The 25,403-nt window shown below is 39.1% G+C and overlaps 1 protein-coding gene across 1 annotated transcript in view; it reads right to left on the bottom strand.

The window, feature by feature from the left end:
• Positions 1 to 2,854: 2,854 nt before the first annotated feature.
• The window catches only part of LOC139124772 (targeting protein for Xklp2 homolog), an 88,808-nt gene continuing 66,259 nt past the window's right edge, over positions 2,855 to 25,403 (bottom strand). The window contains exons 9-15 of the mRNA XM_070690881.1: positions 22,162 to 22,411; positions 20,915 to 21,005; positions 20,836 to 20,874; positions 20,273 to 20,399; positions 19,441 to 19,597; positions 4,077 to 4,191; positions 2,855 to 3,424 (exon numbers count right to left, since the gene is read on the bottom strand). Coding sequence (XP_070546982.1) covers positions 3,132 to 3,424; positions 4,077 to 4,191; positions 19,441 to 19,597; positions 20,273 to 20,399; positions 20,836 to 20,874; positions 20,915 to 21,005; positions 22,162 to 22,411 — 1,072 coding nt within the window. The 3' untranslated portion in view covers positions 2,855 to 3,131. The remainder of the gene's footprint in view (positions 3,425 to 4,076; positions 4,192 to 19,440; positions 19,598 to 20,272; positions 20,400 to 20,835; positions 20,875 to 20,914; positions 21,006 to 22,161; positions 22,412 to 25,403) is intronic.

Raw genomic sequence — 25,403 nt, 5'->3', positions numbered from 1 at the left:
GTGTGGGCTCATTTTGAAGCTCTAAATTTCGAAAATCATAGTTTTGTAAAAATCAATTCCTGTTTGATTTCTGTTACCCCTAATTTTTCTTTCATCGGAACAGAGCTTCCTTGGGGAAAGTTTAAGCATAGACAGTACAGGGGCAGATTTCCCTTCTATGTGTATGGGTTTGAGTGAAGTTTAAATCATGCACTTTCGAGGCACATACTATTGTAACAAATTCTATAACAGTCTTGCTTTCAAGACCTTGATCATTTGAGCGAATAAAAATTACCATTATAGTAATTTTCCTACCAATATATTATTGAATTTTATGATTTGCCAACTTGACTAACCAATGAAAGACATTGTATTCTCATGCCTGCAATATTGAATTTGCGATACATTTCATATGTAAGTGGTAGATTTGAATACTCAGAAGGGTTTGTGGCTATTGTTCTGAGATTCCTGCAAACCATTACCTTAAAGGTATACAGTCGCCTGTAATCTAAATATGCCCATATATGGTCAAAGGGGTGTTCCTTGGTATTCAAAATGCCCATGTGAGGGCGCTGTTTTTAAAAAGCGGCCACCCGCTTAAAATCTGTGATGGTTAGATTTTCTCTTTCCATGGTAACTGTGGCAAAATTGGAACAGGTCACAATATACCTTTAAACGTAGCCTAGATAAAAATGGCTGGATGTAGGTCATGTACCGGCTTCCCAGACAAGTAAATAAATATTTCACAAAGTGAACTTCTGTAGTAAGGTAATACGACAACCTTAGACTGGAAACTACAACTTTAGAGGACAAAAAGCTCTTGCCTACAATTGCGCAATCTGTTCTACAGAATACTGAAGCTATAATATCTGTCAGCCAAAGTTGGTCAAAAATGTCACAGCATATTTTTTAGAAGCCTCCTCGAAGCGAACTTTTTTACTGTACTGCAAAGACAAAAATATTTTTTTACATTGCCTTGGGCCAGCAAAAAGTTTACCACTGAAAATCCTCCCAGCTCGCCTTGGGCCAGCAAAAAGTTTACCACTGAAAATCCTCCCAGCTCCAGCCTGCAAATACCTAATGGTTTACCCAAAGCATAGACCCTCGAGAAAGACTCTCGAGGGTCTATGCCCAAAGCTATGGTCTCCACTGCCTCCACTTGGTTGAAATCTCAGACAATACACAAACTTACGAAAAAGCAAATATCCTGGGCTAGCCTGTCATAAATTTTGCCTTTTCCTCTCTGGTATTGGCTACCCACTGTTTTTGTCCTAGTTTTGTCCAATGCTTTGGTACAAATTGCCACAGATGCAAAACAGACAACATTTATTTTACTGTGAATTGCTTTGGAGCATTGGCATTAGACGAACTAGACACATAGTCTAAATCGAGGTAATTTTCACAAGTCACAAAACTGGCAAAAGTAAATAAATAAGATTACAGCGGAATGTTCTTTTTTTATGTTTTTATTTATTTAGTATAAATTAATAATAAGTATTTAGTAATTAGTATTTAGTATTAAAGACACAAGTACTTGTTCAAATCATCAACAGTGCCCATTGGCTGTAGAACTAGTACGTAGCTTAAACAGCTACAAAATATGTACATAATTGCATTCATTCTTCAGTGGACAGTCTTGAAACAGCTACCAATACATTGCAAACAACATACAATACATGTATATCTCAATCTACACTACAATGTATATCTCAATCTACACTACAATGTATATTTCAATCTACACTACCATGTATATCTCAAGCTACACTTATGTGAGTAAATGCTTATGTTCAATATGATGAAATCTGAATGAAAGACAGAGTGTGCCTCAGGGACAGATATTTGTATCTCAAATTCCTACAATACTTTTCTGGTCTAATGCTTTAGGGACCTCATTTTGAAGCTCTTTAACCATCTTAGTTTGTAACAATCAACAATTTACAGTAATTTTTTCCCCTTTGAGTTTAACACAGCCTCACAAGGATGGCAGCCATTTTGAATTTCAAATATTGTTAACTATTAGGTAATTTGTTTCTCTAATACCAAAATTTGCATGGTGACCTGGATTTTTATTTTTGATTTGGTACGAGCGTGGTTGAAAGATTCCTACAAGAAGTTTTGTGAAAAAGTTTAAGTCTTTCACTTTTGAGGCACATACTACCATAAGTTTGGATTTGAAAGTGCATCAACTTACACACTCAAGTTGGCAATATATACACAAATGGGGAAAAGGTACCTGGTTTCAAGGTGATAGGAAAAGATATGATTGAAGAAAGTAACAGTACTTCTATGATAAATTTTGTAAAGAAATACAGTAAAACCTGTCCTGACAAACACCTGTCTGATCTGCACACCTATCTATCACAGATGTATCTAAAGCAATCCTACCTGCCATATCTGAAAGTGGCATCGTCATTTTGTAACACTGTTTATACATCTTATTTTAATGTGAACACTCCCATATTTGACCCCGAAATCGTGGGCGGATCTTGTGAATTGGAAGGGAAAAGTGCAACTGCCAGAATCCAACGTCTTTAACCTTCTCAAGGCTAAACCCCTAGATATAGGGTTTGCTCTGGTAAATTAACAGAGAGTCAGGCCTGAAAGGGTCAATACTACTATGTTCAATTTTTGAGTGAATTCATCCAAAATATGTGTTGAAGTACAGGAGTTTGAGGTGAGCTGAAAGAGGCATCATTATATCCACACAGAGCAAGGCGCTTGCAATTGACATGTCTTACACTCAAAAATGTGACAGGATTTTTATTTAACACATTTGCAAGATCTGTGCTTAAGAGCAAATATAGAACGATAGAGTGTTAGAATTAAAATAACATGTTTAAAAGATTTTCCAAAGGACAATGCCACTTTAAGAACACCTTTCTGTTAGGATACTGGCTATACCTGCAAGGTCCAATATAGACAGGTTTCATTGCGTTTGTAAAATGTAATGACAAACAAATCATATGTATGAAAGGAGAATTTACAAAATGCACCAAAAAAAATATTAAATTTTAGAATTGTAAAGTTTCATATAATTAGCTTGAACATGCATTCAAATTCATCAAGCATGACACATTTCAAGCACAGACGCATGGAAATAGAGACACTCATTAACCTAATACGACATTGTGATGACAAGAAGTCGGATGTTACAATGGCTTGTGTCTCAATCTCTGACTTGTATGAAATTGTGGCGAGGCAGCCTTTGTGAGCGGTTTTGTACTTGGCTCAACTTCCATAGGTTTGAAATGTTTGATGGGATTACTTTTGGGGACCATCTGAGCTCGGAGCTTGGCGATGGCGTCAGCCTCAATTTCTGATTCCTCCTTCTGGCGCCTGACCTTCTCAGCTTCAAGTTCTTGCTCTTTGTGTTTCTTGTATTGTTCAAACTGCTCTCTTTGCTGTGACCTCTTGTCTGTGTTCAGCTGAAAATCTTCAATTTCTATCCGGAGAGATAAAAACAAGGTAGTGCTGTAAATTTTCATGTTTTGTACACCTTTCACTTTCAAGTTGACATTTCAAACTTGCAATTACGGCATTGGTTGGATTGCAAAATGAAAACTGTTCCGACCATGCCAAGGGAAGGGTATGTACCGTGTTAAACCTCTTGTGACTGCTTTATCTTATCCAAGGCAGTATGGACATAAAATTTCTGCCAATGTTAACAAGTTTGCTATACATCACTGCTACATTACTGCAATTATGCATGATAGTGCAATTTGATAAAACATCTGTCTGTGAAAATATCATTATAAAATAAGCTCTGACACGACAAAATATATGGCATGTTCACAAAATGAAATTAATTCTCACAAACGTTTTTAGAAATGAGTTGACTTCATCAGCTGCTTGTGAAAATGGCTGTCTCCTCTTTGGATTTCAAGGCTAAAGATATATTCCTATTTCTGTCCAACAAACAACAATCCCGCATGGAGAAGTGCTTTGCAGATAAATTATATGCTTTGAAAGGTGCAAATACCACAGGGCTTCTCGAAAAGATCTTCCCCCATGGGTACAGCTGTATATTTGTTAATTACTAGGGAAACCAGGAAGACAAAGACATGAAAATCACGGGGTTGAACAAAGACACCTACTTGTTAATGGTTTGTGTCCCTTTTCTGGCACAAATGGTTTAGTATAGAGGACCTTGGGGGGCTGCGCCTTAAATGCACTAGCCTTGGCATGCTGATTTTTCCGTTCATCCTCAATCTGGAGGGAAGAAAATAAAATAAAACCCACAGATGACGGTAATCCACATCTAAAATATGCAATGGAATCGGTGAAGTAACTTTAGAAATTGGCGTCTTTAGCGAAGTCTGAATGCAAATGTGCATTGAACACGGCGACGACGAAAGACAAGATAAAGTGTGAAGCTGTAATACGATGGCTTTTCCCGACCTACAACTATTTTGACAATTTACTGTTTACTTTCCCACGCAGTTTTGCCATCGCACTTGTTTACGACTTGACTTAATAATTACAAGTACTAATCCATAATCCATTGATCCTTTGATAACATTATTATTGTAATATTGACCTCTCGTCGGTAGATGCGGTAGGATTGCAAAAAGATTCTATATTTGCTGCGCAGAAGCCTGTTGCATGGGCTGTATACACGCGGTGTCTTTCATATGCCAATGCGCGCCAACACAGAGTTCGGAATCGATGTTCTGATTGGATTTCGATATTGTTTGTACAACGACTTCCAACCAATGGTCCAACCCTAGCTTAAGTCACAGGTACAAGTACTGAGACATCGTCAACAGATTTCACTCCTGCGAAGTAGCTACTGCGACAGCGAGCGTCTCCGACTTCACATCTCAACCAAGTATGTCATCAGCGTATAGATACATGGCATCCAGGGTTAGGCACCTCATGAAACGTAAGTTACTGCTTTTAATACCTTTTTGGTCTTACTATTCTATTCACGTCTCTCATCCAATGTCTTTTGTGGTTCCTACCTTGCTCTACTTCGGTATTACCGGTCAAAATAGAGGTGATAACGAGCACCGCCATCCCTATGCCTCAAATCGCACTGAATGTAATCAAGGACGTAGAAAGATCGTGTCAAGTTCGAGACGGTATACCAATTCACAGTTCCTCTATCCACACTCTCATCATGACAGCCATGGAAAAAGAGCTCATTCTTTCACAAAATGAACTACAGAACATGCATATTGTGTGCCAAAATTGTTTACTATTATTTTTGTCAGCACTGCAAACTTTCAGGTATATCTATATTGTATGCATTTCTATAGCTTATTGGCTTACAACACGGATGTACAGTAAACGTCTACCGTACATCAACTTGCATGAATCTACTACCTCCATGCATGCATGAATATACAGGGTGTAAAGTGCTGTGAACCATCGTTCTGAATGTCTCACCCTGATTTCAACAGATTGCTTTTATCGCTAAGTTGTATAACCTGTTCTGAAGTGAAACGTTTTAGAAATCAACCTGATTAAAATAAGATGTAGAATACGGCGACGTCTTCTTATATTCTGTCGGGGTATGCATCATTTATTTTGGCACCATAGCATCATAGATCACATGGCTTGATAGCAAGACCTACCCAGCGTCTCCATATAAGTCCGAGGGAGGTCACCTTACCACGGTCCCTCCACAAGGAGGGACCGTGGTACCAAACTTGCGTAGCGAAGACACTGGTTGAACTACTCAAGAGTCGACGGCAGAATCGACTTTGGTCTTATGGGAGGCGCAGGACGTCTGTACTTCCACTTGCTTGTGTGATTTTGAATGAAATATAAACGAATATAATTTCTCAACAAGACCCAGTTTCATTCACTTTTTTTCATTCACAAGAGAGAACGATAGGAAAACGCAGAGTGCTAAATGCGATGAAGACTTTGCCTAGCACTCTTTCTGTTGACGATGCTCTACAAGCTATAGCTGTAGTATTCCGATGAGGAAAGTGTATTCATGACTGATGGTCTTGAAATCAACTCGAACGTCGAGGCTTCTAGATATGTTACGATTGTCTCACGTGTGTAATTTACGACTAACCTTCCTAAATATGATTGTTTAACAGTTGCATGAGTTAAGAACGTTTCGTAGAATACGTTTCAACGTACAGGGAATACAAAACATTCGATTACATAACGACAGAAAACATATTACAACATCCGCATAGCGTGCCATGAACGATTTACATGATATAGTGAGTGTGACAAACTCACTTTTTCCACGTATCAAATTGATCATTCTGCGAAACGTCTGGCCATGACCCAATGTGAACTCGTCATGTACTCGTAATTGACCGTACGGAAATGTGACCTTACCTCACCGTGTAGTCCCGTGATGGTAGTGAACCGCTGCGGTACAGTAGAGAAACTACTGACTACGGTTTTCACGAGCGAAAAAAATGGCTGTTCAATCTCGATCAACTGAATTTTATCGTCTGCATTCGGAAAGTGCAGGCATATATTTCACTGACATAGTGCTACGGCGGTGAATAAATATAAAATAGTAAGTACTCCTGAACACCTCTGAATTCCTAAATTAGATTCACAGATGATTAACTATACATGGAGACAGATCAGGGAATTTACAAATTTTGACCAAATAGTCCTGGGTACGTTCCCGGAACGAGCGAGGGACCGGCTGTTTTTGCAGTGGGACTCGATACGCCATCCCACCACTGCTTGACTCATTGGTAGAAAGTTTGGACGGGCTGTTTTACATCACTGCCATATCTCTTGTTTAAAGATAGTTTGATTTCATTTGTCATTGGATACAGTAAAGCAGTCGCTATATTTGACCCTGGATTGCCTAGAATACATTCAGTCAGTACAGTCCTCCATAGGGAGGGACTGTGCCTTGAAATTGATACCCACACTGTAGACCAAATTGCTGAATACTTCGGCCCAAAGGGCTTTAACACCTCACTTTCAACCTGCAACGTGTGAGCAAGTAAAATTTGCTTCGAAGATAGGCCGAACAAAAAAATTGTGCTGTTCCGATAACCCTAAAATCCCTATTTTTTACCTTCCAAGCCTAAACTTTTTCGAGCTACGTAAGCAAGGAAGAAAAAAAAGAAAGAAATAAAAAATCACTAAAATCATGCGTTCGTTACTGGGTATTTGATTTTGCTCTTTTTTATCCTTTTATATGTATGATACATTTTTCTGGAAATGTTGTGGCCAGTGTTTGACCACCCTGAACCCCTGAAAAATACATATTTTTAAATAAAAATATTTTGGAAAAAAATCCCTGCCGACCTACCTACCCTATTTTTGAAAACCATTTTTTGTCTAAGTTCAAATTCCAGCTGCCGCGCTTGCTCACCTCAATCACAGGGAAACCTAGCTCTCACTGTCCTGATTGCGAAATTAACTTTCATGTCATTTTCACTACGATATACAATTTGTCTTTATTCAGTATTGAGCAGTTTTCTTAAAATATTAAAGTGTGCTATGTACTTTCTATTAACGTTTTTCAGCTCCTGCGTTTGCCCTTGTCAAATTTTTCGAGGAAGATACAGTTGCGGTGATACCAACGAAGAAGATCGTACACGGAGAAGCAGTTGTCACAAATAATGTGACAGTTCTTTGGCAAGATAGGAAGCGATATCAGGCACTTGTTTTGATGGCAGACGGTAATTAGGACTATTTTCTTGTTTATCAATTAGCATATAACTACTACAAAGTATATCGGTTGTACATATGTTTGTGATGACGCACTGAAACATGAGACCTTGCTTGGCAACAATGACCTTGCAAGTAACAACTGCAGAACAAAACTGTACGGTTTTGAACAAACTGTATGGTAGCTCTGCTAAGGAAAGACAGCCTTGAAAAGTGACTGATAAAGCACTGATACATGTATGTTACCGCCTTCGTGACTACGACAATACACGGCATTAGAAGCACACTCAAACACCATAAAGAGTCACTGTCATGTTATATATGTCGGTGTGACCGGGAGGACGCACATTGGTACAAATTAATACTAGGGTGGCCAAAGTTTAGCTAAAATGTTGCGACATAATACGCAGCTCACGCACACTGAAAGTGAAATTTGATTTTCGTGAAATTTTAAACGCCATTTTTTCTGAAAATAAGTAGCTCAGTTACCGAAAAAATGGATATTTCCAATTGAAATCGATGTATGAGGCAGGTTTCATTAAAAAACTGAAGAAAAAACGATAGAAAAATAGTGTTTTTCCTCTCAAAAAATGCCACTTCGTACTGACCGGCCACAGCGCTCGAGTGGTCGCCGCTCATGGCACGCACTTCTGAATCCAGTCAATACCTATTTCGCAACGGAACTGCTTTCGGGCCCTGTGCACGCTGTCATAGAACTGTGAAACTTGGCCAGGAAGTGGCAAACCATCCCATTTACATGTAGTGGTGAGTTTTTGTTATATTCTGGGAATTTTAGCCAGCAAACACGAGGTAAAGTGAGTACGGTAAATTCGGTGTAGATTTTTCCCATTTAGATACATATTTTGCCATAAAACTTGTAGCATGTTCTTTTTAAACATCATTCCAACATTTCTGTGAAATATGACGAAAATCTGTCCACGAGCACAAGTACGAATCATAAAAACAAAATCGTGTTCATTCATAGACCTCAGTACAGTGTGACTCAAGATGGCGGCGGAAGGCAGTCACACTGACACACCATTGACAGCCTGCCTGAGGCTGAAGTTAGGGACAGCTATTTCTTACAATTTCATGGCTGAAAATGAACTGCATTAAAAGACAATTGGCAGTTTAAATTGATTTATTAGAATTGAGTGTTATTAAATAACATTGTGACAAAATTGCATTGTATTGTGAGCTCTAGTTTTTAAGTTATGTGAAATCAAAATTCATAAAAACATAAAATCCATCCATTTTTCGATGGTACGGTGCCGCCGCAATTTTGACTAAGTCAGACAAAATATTTTCAATTTTCAACACTCACAGTTTCAAAATCCAAGACTGTGCATCAGTCAAATCTTGATTTTTCCGTAAATATTGGGTAAATCTGTGCACAAAGACACATAGTTTAATGATTCCATGTGAAGTAAATAAAAAATTATGGGTTGCCAAACTTGAAGGAATCGGCATACTTTGAAATAATTTTAAAATTTGCCGAAAATTGTCCGCGAAAAAAAGGCATTTTTATTGCTTTAAAAATTCATAACTTTTGATTGGATACAGCTATTTGCATAATTTTTTTTTTATTTTTCTTCTTTTACCCCATTCTTGCTAAAAATCCATTTAAGCTGTGTGTATAAACAAGAGAAAAAAATGGCTTGGCCACCCTATTAATACATTTACATAAACCTGTTCTTCTTGTGGTTCGTTGCCATCTTTTTTAAAAATGGCATCTCTCGTAAATTTTTCTTACAAATTAACTTCAAGTTTACGATCACGTGTGGAATGTTCTGTATTGGATTGATTTTATACCGGAAGCATTTCATATTTTTGCAACACAATTTATGTTATCGATATTTTACGTTTTTACGAACAAGATACAAGAGAGATGAGATACGAATGAGCATATCTATCTCAGTGGAGAGAGAGAGAGAGAGAGAGAGAGAGAGAGAGAGAGAGACATAAGCAGAGAAGGAATTCTCTTCCATGCTTTAATTTTATGTAATATGCTGACGCCATTCAATTTCTGTCGACAGATGACAAGAATGCTCTTTTTCAATACGAAAAAGAAGTTCTGCAGAAAATGTGTGCTGAAAAGAGCACAACAACACGAGCATCAGTTACTCCTATCAGAAAGAGGACAGCTCCTGCTGCAAACGAGCGACAGACTGATGCTACTGCTGCCGCTACTGCCTCTTCCAGTGCGATTCCTACCACTACCGGTCGGAAAAGACTAAAATTTACAAAGGAAAATAATAAGGTAAATACCTTTCACACATGCATTGTTCATGATTTACTACTTTCGCGTATGCCGATTAGGCCAAAATGTGTTTCCTGCAATATGCCTCCGAACATTCGGTCGGAGGAAATGTGTTATATATATATATATATATATATATATATATATATATATATATATATATATATATATATATATATATATATATATATATATATATATATATATATATATTCTTTCCTTCTTTTGGCTGAGACCCATAAACTACTGTAAAATTTAGAGAATGTACTCGACTTCTTTCTAAAATGCGACAAAAAAGTCTGTGGGTTTTCTAGGATCAATCTGGCTACCGGACACATTTTTATTTGATCTGGCCATGTTCAAGTGTATATACATATTTGTACATTTTGGTGAAATACGTGAGAAAACGCGTTTGAAGTGACAACCTTGCAAACAAAACGCTTTGACACAATTTCTGAAATATATAGCAATCGGACCTTGGGCATCTAAGCCACCATAAGTTTTGATAATTCCGTGTTTCTTTCATCTAACTAAACAGATAAGCACATGCTTTCATATGCAATTGAATGCTGTGCATCAATGTAATCAACTGATTTGCATCTGCTGAAGACAGTTGAATATAATTGCAAGATAGTCAAACACAGCGTAATCGCATATTGATGCAGTTTTTGCGTAAAGGCTACTAGGTAGTAATGAAAAAATCTAAATTGCTGCATCCATATTTCTGATTTGATAAATGTGTCACAAATCAGTGATGATGTAATAAGGTTTAGTTACAGTAGTTGTTCCAAATTTGATTAAATTTGTATATGATTTGTTACATGTAATATATAGAAAACGTGTTTTTGTTTATATATCCTGATAAACACTAGCAGTTAGTCAGCATTCTATTTACCTATAGTTGTGTGCTTTAACCAGCTTGTAATATTTTGTCTGGAAAGGTTTTTTTTTATTACTACCATCTTTCCATTTTTCCTACAGAATACTATTGCGAATTTGATGACTGGAAGTGCGGCGTCATCAGATGAAGCTGATACTATATTGCCAAGACCAGACTTACACAGCAGAAGCCCAGCCGCTTCTATCTCTATTTCAACACCGATCCGTAGTCCGGTAATTGTGAATGTTCCCGGAGATTACAACAATAATGGAAGTTTGCCTGAAAAGTTTGACATTCTAATTCAAGCGGTAAAAAATATCGACGAAAAACTCACGATTCTCACAGAAAAAGTGGTGGGTCCTCCAGATAGCATATTACAACCGAGTTTACCGCTTCAGCTTGAGGACAGTCCTCAGGCTGATGGCCAGGATTATCCTAAATATCTCAGCGACGAAATACTGTTTGATGCTCACAAAAAATCCGGAATGGAAAGGAGGCGCTTTGCCGCTCGGCTGAATAGGCTACTTTTTACTCACGACGAGCGCAAAACTAGCAACGTGAGCGGCACAAGAGGCAAAAACAAACTTGATGACAACAAAGTACAGTACATTAAACACCAATGTTTTCGCTTTTATTCGTGCACTCCGGCAGAAAAGCTAACTCAGTGGGCAATATGTGTGAAAAGCATTGACGAGTCAAATCGCGCACTCAATAGAATAAAGAAATAATGTTCAGCGGCATGACTTAAATTCCTGTGTTTACTAGTAATTAGATGGCTGTCCTCTTTTTGTTTTGTTTTTCAATTGTTTTAATTTCTCATAAATTTGAAATTCTTGCCAGACCGGCGGTCTGAAATATTTCAATTAGTCTTCATATAGTTTTCGATGTTGTTGAAATGAGAAATATTAAGATTTACTTTAAAGAAAGTTTGAGAAGTTTTGTTTTCAGGGTTTTTATATTTAAAGTAAATGTGAGATTTTAAAGGCAAGAATAAATCATATTGGTAGTTCAAAAATAATTTAATGTGTCCAACTAGTCCGGTCATGTCACATTGAGTAATTCTTGTTTACTCTTCAGCTTGTCAAAGCTGTATTGATAAGTGCATGTAGTTACAACTTGTTACAACTTAAAATGCCTGTAATACTTCATCTCATGGACGCCGCCTGTACGATAATTATGATATAATGCCAAGTACACTTCGCCGTTATCACCTCTCATCTGAAAGTATCACACGATGAAAAGAGCTGGACATAGTGTCGTCCATGGTGGTCACTGTCAATCGAAAAAACTGAAGAAAGATAGGGGTAAGAGAGCAGTCATTAGTCACGGCCCGGGGGTCCGATGAATTTCACTGGAAACTTTGAAAGTCACGTAGCCCCTCCCCCACCGCCGACCATGATCAATTTGATTAAGTACCTATCTCTAACTCAAGACGTTTTTACTGACCAAAGTTAAATATCAATATTTGTAAAATTTATAAAATACGTATAGGCAGTAGGAAAGACCTTTCAAATCCTGACGTACCCTGCTGGATTATCGTCGGTTATCTCATTGCTAAAAAAACGTAAAACAAATAAAATGAAATTCAAAGTGACAAAAAAATAAAGATATAAAAGCTCAAGCTGTAATCAGTATCCAACCAAATAGTATTGTTTGGGGCGAACGCACGAGAGGGTGAGGGAACAGTGTAAGAGGAGGCCGTACCCTAGTATCTTGCACGGAAAATGTTGAGAAATTGACGTATGCAATGGTGCAGTCTGGCGCAATCTGAAAGGTGTTTCCAATTGGTCTTTTACTAGTAAAACTGCTAGAACATCCAAAGGGAGAACACGAGAAGGGGGTGTCCCCTTCTCTCATCGAAAAATTTTGAGAAATTGATGTGTGCAATGGTGTAATTAGACTTGGTTCAAGTCTGTGATTTGTGAATGTTTGAGTGGCGTGAACGCAATGATTCATACTAGACTGCGCAGACTCAAAGGTAACGCATTCAATCGCTGGGAAAACCTGGCGTGAGCTGCCAAATTCCGAATAGGTTTGTACGAAATAGGAGAGACACAAGAGAAACTATTATAAATGCTGTTATTTCTTTAAATATTCACCGACTTGAACCAAGTCTATGGTGTAATCTGACAGGTATTTCAATTTATTATGCACCAAAAATCGAGTAACCCACTTCTTCCTCTCCGCATTTTGAGCAACCTTTTTTGAAATTTTCAACTTTTCGAGTGAACACCCCCACATTCCTTCACTAACTCCCTCACGTTCCTCCGACCCCACGACCTTAAATGAGATTAATAACGGCTTCACAAGTCCATAATTTATGGCGGGGGTTCGTTCCATTTGTGGGCGTCACAATCGCGAAGAACACAGAAATATTGTATAAATTGTACAAAATTCTCCACTAAATGTCTTCGTCTCTATAGGGCCATAATAGGGCGACACTTTTTGCACCTACGTTCGACTCATTGATTGTGTCTGCCATGCACTCGTATACTGGTAGGATAATCACGACATTGGGCATACTGTCTCTGACATCTATCACAGCTATCACAAATAGTAGTGGTAGGTTAATGTTTTCTTTAAGTGAAAACGAGATTTGCCTCCATGGGCAATGTTAATGTTGGCTTGGATTTTTCGATGCAGACAAGAAATGCGTCCGTACGATTTAGTACATCCTGTCATGTTGTATTAGTGAGTAAACTTAAGTCACAGCATAGATCCCTGAGGTCGAGGGTCAGACGTCTGCGAACAGCACAGATAGAGCAGTGACATTTCCACATGCATTTATAATTAAGCTATCTATCAATCACTATAATTCCATATGCAGTAGTTTCCTAAACATCCATATGTAATGAAATTGTGAAAACACATTTTTCTCCCCAGACTGACGAAATGTTGCAATTAGATCTTTGCTTTCTGAGTAGCGAACACATGATCATCAGTACGTTGATCCGGAAGTAATCGCCCATAGAACCATTGTTAGGGACGCCGAACTGAAAACTGACGGGGTGACTAAAACGGTTCAAAATAGTACAAAATCTCTAGGGAATAATTTGGTTTCTTTTCAAATTACTCTGAATGTAAAAAGTATGTTTACATCCATCCATTTACGGTAGGATAAGAATATCTGCCGGCCTTTGTGATTGACTGTCGCGAAAGCGACGCCGGCGTGAAATGACTGAATATTTCAGGAGTCGGAACTCATGCCATATCAAAGACTAAGGTACGGGACTTGCAGCTACTGAATAACATGTAATTATGTTTTGGTCGCTTGTGTGACGACGGTGCGATGCCGGCGTATCGGCGTACACATTTCTTTCTTTATCTCCATGGTGTTACGTTGAAACGTTCACAAAATAGACTTCGTCCGTGTACCACAGGATTTTCAAATACGGAATTCGTGTTACCTTTTACTGAAATGATAAGTGTTTTCACTGTACTGAAGCTACTCCCTCCATAGTGACCTGTGTTTTGTTGACTTGAATTTTCCTGCGAAGAATGTCACGACATAATTGTGCACATGTTTGATGAAACGGCGGCAAGACTGAATAATATGTTCGATGCATTTTCCAGACGTAATTACGTTCGACACCCATCACGTCTTTTTATGCAAATATTTTGCATCTCACCTGCCGATCAGAACCATGAGTTGCATGTCTCCACGTTAACGACCTTGACCCTTGTTTTGATACGTTGCGTTATTGAGTGGTGATTAACAGATTAATGTCTAGAAATTTACAAATAATAAATGACTAGTGTTGTGATTTGTAGCTATTTGATATTGCAGGATCGTCTGTTGCCGAGACAGTGGAGTCAGACCGCTGCCAAAGGGGGACAGTATGCAATATAGCATGATACATATGGTTCTTGTAAAGCAGCGTTGGTTTCCATAGCTACCATGTGAAATCTGGCCATTTCCCATTCTGTCTCTGCAGATAACTTGCCAGCTGCCGACTACAGTCATATTGAGTGGAAGATGTCCTTATATGATTTTAGTGTTCAAAATACTTCTCGCCAGAGAGAAAACTGAACCTTATTGTTTTTATGTAATTATCACACGAGGTCAATTGCTACGGTGAACATTTTTTTCGCGACTCACTTTAGCCAGCTGATCCGACAGGAAAATTGCGCCGAGTCAGTCGTGTTTAACATTGGCAATACGACTACCTTGATATACTATTTCGTACGAAATGTGTGAGACTTTGTTACTGGGGAAAAGGGCAATAGCTCAAGACTGAATTGATTCCTTGCAATTCATCGCAACATACGGATACAAATTTATCCCGAATAAAGTTCAAGCGGTCTTTGAAACCACGTCGTTGATTTCGATACGTAATTGTTAATGATTCTTTGTGATGGCAATGTGAATGTGCGCTGTGACATATTGTCTGTTCAAATTCAAATCTGAATTGACATATCGTCTTGTATCGATGTCTGATACAAAAAGTCAGAATGTCAGGTTTTGAGCTGACAAACAGAGTTGAATGATGCGACTCTTTGTTTTCAAATTTAGAACGCCTGACTTGGCCTTCCTTTTGTTGAAAAGTATTGCGTCATACAGTACTTGGTAACTGCTGAAATATTACGAAAATGGCAAACTATCAGCTACACCGCGTGCCATTATTTTCCATTTGTCTTATCGGTCGCGGATTACCTACCGCCCACGATATCTCAGCCGGGATTATGTATTCTTCGTGGTATGGTGCGCATGCGCCATCTTCAACGCACTGCTGATCTCCAGATTGGCCAGTACGGTACGGCCAGCCCTGCGTACAGGTCTGTCTGTGTGTTCCCGGCGTTATATGGCCTGTGGTGGAGGCTGTATAACGCCGGGAACACACAGACGTGTACGCAGGGCTACAGTACGGCAAACATATCCGACAGACCAACTGAAAGCCGGTGCTCGCGCTACTATTACCGTCGCAAACGCAAGCGAGGGTCACGAAAGCGAACCAGAAAAAGACGTGCGCAAAGATCGATTTACATGTAAAACAATCCGACCTTGGCTCACACTACAACAACAATGAAGAACGTAGTGAAGAGTCAGATTTGGCCGAGGGCACAGTAGTTAACGAAAACGTGGCTATTCAACAACAATATAAGTATTTGACCTCAAAACGCTACTATTCGATCCTAATTGGTTGTGCTGATTGTATGCCCGAGTCCTAAATTAGCCCGATCGAGATGAAACATCTACAGTTGCGATAATTAATTTTATCTTTCTTGCTACATGCTCAGTATTAATATCGTGTTCTTTTATATTTTGAAACTCCAAGTTTCATCTTTCTATCCTGTTAGTAAGCCTTTATGTGTCTACTCAGGTACGATTACACAAACATTGAGCTACACCGTATGATACACAGCAATACGCGACATTTATATCAAGGAATTCCAAGGGTGCTTGAGTTTATTTACACATTAATTTGGAATGCAGATTCAGAAGAGTAAGTTCGCCGATTGTTAATTTTCACAACCACATGGAAATAACGTTTTAATTTCTTGCCTTCTATTTCTCTACATATACCACAAGAATTAAATTACGTAAAAGCATACGTGGATTGCGAGAGTTCATAAATGATTTCAATGAAAACTTGTCTTGGAACTTGTCAATTAAGCTTACTCGCAGACTCAAATCGACCTTTAATCCGAGCCGTAAAGCAAACAAGAACTTCAGGACGTGCCAAAACTTACAATTATCGCTGTATGAAATTTATTTTATGCTCGGTAAACATATACTCAGAAAAGATCAGAATCGATTTTGTACTTATGCTCTGCGTAATTTCATGGTCACTGCGTACGACGACGGCCCATCAATGACTGACCAGACAACGAACGATCTGGTCTGCATTATTTGAACTTACGATGAATAAGAGTTGGCGATAAAGTCAGTCATCCAAAGTTAGGTTAAAAAAACACACGGAAAAATCTCTGAAATAGTTATGTGTGCGCTGGTATTGCAAGTTGAGCAGCGTGACTCCATCTTATGGTTGATAACGTTCGTACATGCCTTTGATGATAGCCTGCACTGTTCTACACTATATACGGTGATGGTATTAGTAAAATAAAATCGGAAAGACACACAACAACAAGAACACATAAAATGAATTTTGAAAAATAAGTCTAGTCAATCTTCCCGTCGTAACTTAGGGTGTCAAATCTGCAGCACGGTGCAAAAGCTAGGAAAACACATTTTTACGACTGACATTCTTATGTTGTCAAGACTTACAAGTTTCATTTGTTCGTCTCACCTTGAGCACAGAGGGACTGTGCCTTGAGGTAGGAAAACTAGCAACTGACGTCCTTTTAATTCGCACAGATGTCAGGGCTAACATGATCGTGACATTTACTTCTCACAAAGACATGCATGAATTGCCGATCGCGAGACAGGAAGTAAATAACTTGGGTCAAGTTGAGAACAAGAGAGAATGCCCGACTCGACGACAGCACACAGATCTCGATTAGGTAGCCAATTTTACACAAGTTTTGACATTTTCACCTTGACCGTGAACTCTGCTAACTAGATTGTAACCGTGAAGACAACAGTATACAGTTAATATGCTAGTTAAACGTTTGACAAATGGATTAAACTGTGAATTACTCTGCTGTGTTTGTTGTGTAAATACCACCAACTGCTGGCACCAAGCAATAGCCGGTTCGGTGTATAATTTATACTATTTTCACACGATCTTCGACCCCAAAAATGTTCTAAATGCACAAAATTGAGGCTAAATATTTCAACTTAGTACTGGTATAATGAACTAGGAGAAAATTGTGCGTGAGCCGGACTTCGTGGCTATAAGGTGTGACGCATCGGTTGTTTACAGAGGTCGTCGATTTTCCAAGTTCCGTTTTTGGCAGTATAATCCGAGACACAGTTGTTTGCCCAGTATATATCAAGCCATTGATTGCTGTAAACAGATAACCAAGGCCCATTGCAGATTTGTACTTAAAAACTTTTGTGACCGAGTCGATAAAAAAGTACCTCATGCCGGGTTGTTACCTCCTCTTCTATGTGAAAAATGTGGATTGAAAATACATGTCAATAAACCTGAGTCGCTACCTGAAATAGCCGATATCAGTGTTCATTCTAGGACGTAAAAACAAGGGGCCACTGTGGGTCCCTACTCCTGTCCCAAGGGGGCCATTTTAGAAAATCTGGGGCCGTCATGATCACAAATGTAAAACCCTTGAATTTTCTGCTGAAAATACTATAGTCTATCAAGTCAAGAAAAGGAGAATACTAGAGATCCGGCCACCTGTAACCAACGAAGCCTACAGCAAAGTTGGGCCCCGTACTAGCCCTGCGTACGATGCTGTGTTTTCCGCTACAGCTAATCGCCCCGCTCACCACAGCGGGGCGATTAGCTGTAGCGGAACACACAGCATCGTACGCAGGGCTAGGCCCCGTACGTACACAACAGGCCAAACAATGGCAGCAGCAAACTAACTGTTTGGTTTGATTCAATTGTTTACGTAACTTATGTGATGAATTATTGATGTCGGACTTGAACAACTGTACAAATTACTACGGACTGTGATTTTGACTGTGGAAACGATCATGATGATCAAAGCTTAGCGCACCGGTAGGATTTCTCCGAGTGGCCCCCGATTTGCACTGGTCGACAATTATCACACTGATACAACACGAGACTCGACAGTGTAACCCGTACGACCTACATAAAGTGATCGATACATTAACTTTTAAACATAACTTGTATGTATTAGCAAATTTACGATCATTGGTTCTGACCAAAGGGTTTTACACAGCGGTATTGTTCTTTGCATAGACCTGGCTACTCTGGAAAACGAGATATGTCCGACCTAAACTATGTTGCTCTTCAAAACGATCATCTGGCCGGCCAAGCATGAATGCTTTCCTTGCAGTGTTCAACGTTTCGCTGGTATGGACGATAGATGTTGCAAACGCTTCAATTTAAGGGACTGCCCGATCATCCTGGGTTCATCAACTATTATATAGTACTGGCATAAAAAATCTGAGCGGCGACTAGCTTTTCACGATAACACGGCGGCCAGGGCCGTTGTTTACATTCATCGATCGTACCACATGCGCACGGCTCCAATACACCATTGCCCCTACATCAGTCCTTTCTACCCAGCTTCCTATGCACCACCATATATGCCGAAGTGGGCAAAGGTCGAAGGGTAACTGAATCGTTTTACATGGCACACTATGACTGAGGTAATGACCTTCAGGGAGCTACATAAATGTATGAACTAAGTGACCTCTGCGTGATCGACCGACCCATTCATAAAATGTTGCGCCCTTAGTGGCGCACCAAAGGTAGAAATGAGGGCCATTCGAGATTTTTTTGCGCAAATTGCGCGTCCTAGAATTAACTCTGCGATATATTTCGATGACTTCATTATTCTACTTTTGTCTGATAGTATCAAACAAAAACTTGAAGTTGAAATGGCAGAGACGTACTATGGGGTGGAATCGCCGAAATAAACATCAAATATATATATCGGCAATTCTCGAGTCTGTATCGAAGTTAGACTTGAATCTGAATGTCGGTTCTGGTTTCTATGTTCTACGATATCCTATATGTGCGATTTCTAGAGTCCATTTTAGTTAAATTTCGAGCGGACACACAGGGGTGAAGTCGCGGATATGTACGGGATTGTATCGCCGGTTTCTCACATCTAAAGTAGACTTTGAGTCGGGAAGTCAGGGTTTTGGATGACGTACCTTCTTCTGCTTGCTGGCTTCTCTGATCTGAGTTCTGTGGTCTGTTTCAAGGTCAAAACCAACAGCTTCGGTGCACTGCTTCTTGGCAACCTTCTTAAGCCCAGTGGCCTTGTCTGAAAAAAGCTTGGGGTTGATGGGGTTTGCCTTGATCATGTTGCTGAGAAAAGAGAAATGTAAAGTTAAGTCTTTTATGTCAACCTAGCACAAGATACTTCTTACAGTAACTTAACAGATGGGATAAAAAACATGAGACTCACTCAAGTGTCATGTAATTCTTCCCAAGGAGAACAACAAAGAAAAGAATTTAACTCACTTACATGAGTACTCAATTGTAGGTAGACTCTGTTGAGAAAATGAGCCAGAATTGCAGAGATAATTTCAGAGAAAGATTGACATGTTTATGACAGACAACAGTATACTGATATCCCTGACATCCAGTATTGTGACTGCAATCAATATACTGATGGAAACCATGGAAAGAGTGACGTTATACTTGAGTTATATATCATAACATGTACTACACAACCAAGCATGAATGTGCCCTGGCTGTAGATGCACGCTTCGATTTTTTTTACAATACTTGGCTGGGACGCTGCTTGTAAGGATTCATTTTGAGGCCTGAAGCTTTCATTGTCTTGCTAAAAATCAAAAATTTGATTTTCCAATTTTCCTCATAAAACCAACATAGAGACGGTGCTCATTTTGAAGTTCAAATATCAAATTTCAGGTACTTGTTTCTCTAGCACCAAATGTCTGAACAAAAGTTTAAAACTTACATTTTGGTGATTACTTGACTAAAAAACCCTGATTATTATTTTTTACAACAACTTACTTCTTCATTTCCTGGACTTCCATCTCTTCTTCAGCCGCACTGATTGCGGTAACAGCTCTCTTCCTGTTTCGCGTCTTAGCGACGGTTAATTTCTGCATGGCTTTGCCACTCTTTTGTGGTGTGTTCCCTGAAACATGCAAAGAATATAAAGTTACAATAAAATGAAAGTGCAATCAAGCCTTTGGTTTATACCTCAAAGAACATACAACAGGCGACATGATTTCAAGATCTTTAAATCATCTTCTGACCGTTCAACTGCCTCTGATGAATTTGTACACTGCATTAGGTTAATTCCTTCAGCATGTAGGGCCATTGCAGCAAAACGTTGCTGTACTTGAGTTTTCTTTTTCTCATGAAAAATATGAAATAGTTCTTGAAACAAATCTTCATCTGAAATAATGTATATTCATAATAGGATAATGTGTAATATAACTGCTGTTCTCTACACATAGGTTTGTACATTTGTAAGAGTAGTTGGTATTTTCATGTCACTCTGTAATTTGTGACATGAACATGACACTCTGACCAAAGATTTGAATTTACAGCAGTGGAAAATAACTCACCTCTACTTCTTGGCTTCAGGCGGAATCTGTCTGGCGTTGCTGCTCTGAACTCGTTGATTAAACAGCCATTGATTTGTACGCGTTCCTCCTGTTTCATCATGCTTTCGCTTCTTGCGTGAATCAGTGACATTAGATGGCTTGGCAACAGTTGATCCTTTCTTAGGATCATGCTACAAAGCGAACAATTTAATCACAGGAACTATTAGTATTACAAATACAGAGTTACAGTTTACCCCAGCTAATGAGCCCTTCTATATAAAAGCCTTACAATTCCATATTAGTAATGTGCATTAAAAATGTATAGGAAACGTGTTGTTGAATATTATCAGTATTAAGTAGAAAGTATTGCACGAGGTGCAAGACAAGAATAAAGATAACTTTAAATTTAAGCACTTTGATACTTGCATAGGGTAGAATGTGTTTTGAAAACAGATATTCAGACTCAAAATTTTACAATTCATTGTTCTTTTGAGGTTTTTCTGATCTGCAACTTGTGCATGCTAATTTTAAAGCTCTTGGAGTAAGAAAAATTTTCACCGTCTTAGAGTTTCAAAAAAAGAAAATTTTATTTTTCCTTATAAAGTTAACACAGGGATGGCTGCCATTTTGAATTTCAAATATTGGTAAATTTTAGGTAACTGGTTCTTCTGGTACCAAACTTTGCACGTCGACCACCGATTTTTATTCTTGATTTGGTAAGACAATAGTCGGTAATTTTATTGAGAAAAGTTTGAGCAAAAGTTTAAGTCTTTCACTAGAGAAGCATTGAGATACATCAAGCACACTTCTGGATATATCCCCTTTAAATTCATTTCATTTTAAGATTTGTTTGGAATCTTGTCCCTTCCAAATAAGTTCTGTCTCATTTTGGTACAAAATATACATGTTCTTTGTTTGTTGAGCTGTGTTTTGCTATTGGTACTCGTAGTATTAGTTTGAAAAAGACAGAAAGCTTTAATAGAAAATGCTATCCACATTAAAAGAAAGGCAAAGCCTACCAGAGGTGAGCAAATCAAGAAACTGATGATCCATGGACCGAATATCAAAATACATCCACTGCACCTGTAATTTCAGTGTCATTTTTTTTTCTAATAACAATAATCCGCCGGTCTATCAGACTACCAAATCAAAACAAATAAGATTATGGGTAAAAAATTGGTGGTCGTAGACCTTGGACCACTGGATTTGCTCACCCTTTACTTGGCAATAGAACTACTAGGATATTAAAATGATGAATAGCTTTGAAAACTGAAAGATAACTTCATTGAACTTCCACCATTATCAACTATGGACGACCTGTTGATAAATCATTCAACTTACACTTACAGGAGATGGCGGGTAATGCCGCAGGGTCTCTTCAGAATTTTTAGCTTTGATGTCATTCCGTGTTTCCATTGCTTGGCTTTTGATTCTGTCGTACGTAGCGAAATGTGACCGAGCAGGACGGGTGACGTGGCTCACTGGTCGGACAGGATGATGACCAGAATTGCTTTGTGACTTCTTCAGGGACTCTTCAGCCAGCTTCCGCTTCTCAGCTCGGTTGTGTCGGAACTCTGCTATCTTCTCAGTGTTCTCCCTAGGATCAAGGGCAAGCATGTCGGAAATTTGCATAACATTTACATAATTAATTTGCATACATTAACATATATTTAAATACATATACATACATAAAACAGTCACAGCAAATTGTATTCATTTAATATGCCTTTTATTTACTTACACATTGCTGCATGAACATACATATCAGGGGAATAAACAATTAAGATTACAGGTGGCACCATGAAGTACAATAAATTCATACATGAAAACTGAACGGTCACATCTTGCTTTCTTCAGCAGGTCCAACTTCAGTTGTAAAAATTCAACTCGTACTCTCATTGCATGGAAAAACATTTGCGATGAAACATTGCATCACTTGTTTACGAAATTACACAGAGCAACGAAGCCACACAATCAGGGCTGTGTACCCCAGCGAGTTTTTGAGCACATTACGGTCACGGTCCCAATGAATAGAGGGACTGTTACGGTTTACCACAACAGAAAATTCAGACGTATTTACACAAATAATCGTCACCAAAATTTATGAAACCTCTGTCGTTTCAGTAACTTGCTTCCTTACCGAACCTGAAACGAGACCTGAACTTGAAAACAGTGCAAACCGTAACCGCTCAAAGCCCACACTCGACCGCCATCTTGGAAATCGCCTGACCTGTTTACGTCACATAGTACTGTAGACAACATTTCACGACCAAAAAGTTAATCCAAACTCATATTTTTAAAAACTTTGCGCGAAATAATAAAAAAAGACGACAAGAACGCAAAAGAACGATTGCACAATTAGCCAAAAAACTTGTAAAATGACAGTGACCCCAACATCGAGAAACTAGGTCAAGTTAGCGTAGCGTAATATGACGCACACGTAACGTGTGCAGCCCATGAATTCTACCGTTCTCCTGCTCTGATACTTTCACCGTTTGTCTCAACAACAAGAACAGAAAAATAATTAAAATACAAATGCACATTCGTAATACTGCCATGGAGATTTCATGTAGACTAACCGTCATCAGGTATAGACGCCTTATAAACCTTTTTTGAGGGTCGCAATTTTGACCGATAGCTTTGACCACCAGCATTTTCACGGCGTCGACGTCACTGTAATCCCCCACGTAACTTGACACGGTGCTTAAACCACATGATCAAAGTCGCGGCCACACCTATGTGCCGCTCGGCCGGTGTTTTTCAACACCTATGTACGTGTCAATTGATTAATGTAAACTCGTCAATCGACACGAAAAAATCTATTCAGGACTAAAAACGATGTTGATAAGGCTAGTTTTGGCAGATGTCCCATGCCAATGAATACACTGAGCTGTCAAGTGGGGCTGTCAATCAAGGGTGTCGGGAAAAATCTGAAGCGTCACGGCATTGTAGTAAGCGTCACGGCAATCAAGGCAAGCGTCACGGAGACGTGATGCTTGAAGGGCCTAGGGAGAACACTGCTTCTCCAGTGCCAGCTCCTCTAATGATTGACTGACTGTGCACCTGGTTTGCTAAATTTGCGTCTGAAAGTATGTGTGAAAAATAAAAATATACTTTAAGAGAAGGCTTTGAAGACACCTCTTTGCCAAACCAAGAAAGATTTCTCTTTGGTATGTCTTTAAATTGCTGTAAGAAATTTTAACAATTAGTTTGAAAGGCATATTGATAGGTTATATCACACAATGAGTGTTTATCCATCTTTCCCTGATATCAATTATTGATTGTACCTAATATAAATTCAGATGGCAAGAACTCTGTATGTTCTATGACAAGACAGAACGAAACCATTTTTGAAATTGAATCTAAATGTTTTTGATACCCAGAGAATCCATTACATTTGCGATATTCAATGAATACTGCCAGTTGTTTAGACGCCCAATGTCCAGAAATCCATCGTTATTGACAAAAAACTTTCAAAGAATCATGTGTAACACATTTACAGGAAGTGAAAGACTTTGTGAAGAAAACATTGGCTTGGTTGACTAACTTCAAAATGGTTGATGGTAATGTAGACTGAAAGATTCAGTCAAGTGCGGGCGCTCAGGCACACTGCGACCTACGACCCTTTACTACAACTGAAGGCACGCTGACGAAATCCTGTTCTCCAACAAAATTTCGTTGGAACCAATCATATTACAGGAACTAGTTAATTGACAGTATGTAAGCAGCGTTGGAAAATACCGCCCGTCCTCCCGTCCGAGACGGGTAACTTTTCAGTCGGACGGGAAGAAAATTGTACTTCCACGTCCGTGTGTCGGGCTCTCGATAGTAGCCCATACGGCATACCCAGTAATCTCATCGATCAGCTGCTTCTAGATGTTGTGTAAAATAAACAAAATGTAGTATACCAATACGTCCAACTTCGATGCGCTTATGCTACTGAAACTGTGCAACTGTGTGACGCCGGAACGCAATGCAAGCAAGACATGTAAACACGGGTAAACAGGAAGTCGCTCATAATAATAAATCTCACACTAAGCGAGATTTGCGCGATATCAGCCAGTGCACATGCGTCCTCAGGGACGATATAAAGGAAAATGAGGGCAACTCCACACATCGGCTCTACCAAGATTGTTAAGTATTACGATATGGTGAATAAAAGGGTCATTGCATTTATTTTGTGTGGAATACCCGGTACATGGCGAGACACCGGTGAATCGATAGTGCTTTGACCCTAGTCATGTGATCTGGGTCCCCAGTAAACCGGTTTGTTGATTGAATGATTCGTCTTAACGGTGTTTTCGGAACCAAAAACGGGGTTCCTTCATCAGTCGCTCTCTTGTTTTGTATCCCCTCCGCTTGGTTGTGTAATGAAGTCATCTTCGTCCCCGAGGAGGAGAAGCCAGATTCGTTATTGAGAGAGTTATAGCCACTATTGACTGACTCTATAGTGAGCGATCCGGTGTGTGGTGTCATATTATAATTAACATGACCCAGTATCAACCGGAGTTTCTGGACGCTTGTAAGGATTTTTGTTTTAGGGCATATTTTGAGCGTTGCTAGTGCTCGTTGTACTAATCTGTCAACAA

Source organism: Ptychodera flava, assembly GCF_041260155.1.
Source record: "Ptychodera flava strain L36383 chromosome 23 unlocalized genomic scaffold, AS_Pfla_20210202 Scaffold_24__1_contigs__length_23054250_pilon, whole genome shotgun sequence".
NCBI lineage: Eukaryota > Metazoa > Hemichordata > Enteropneusta > Ptychoderidae > Ptychodera > Ptychodera flava.
Note: the sequence above shows the minus strand (reverse complement) of the source record. Positions and strands in the feature narration are given on the sequence as shown.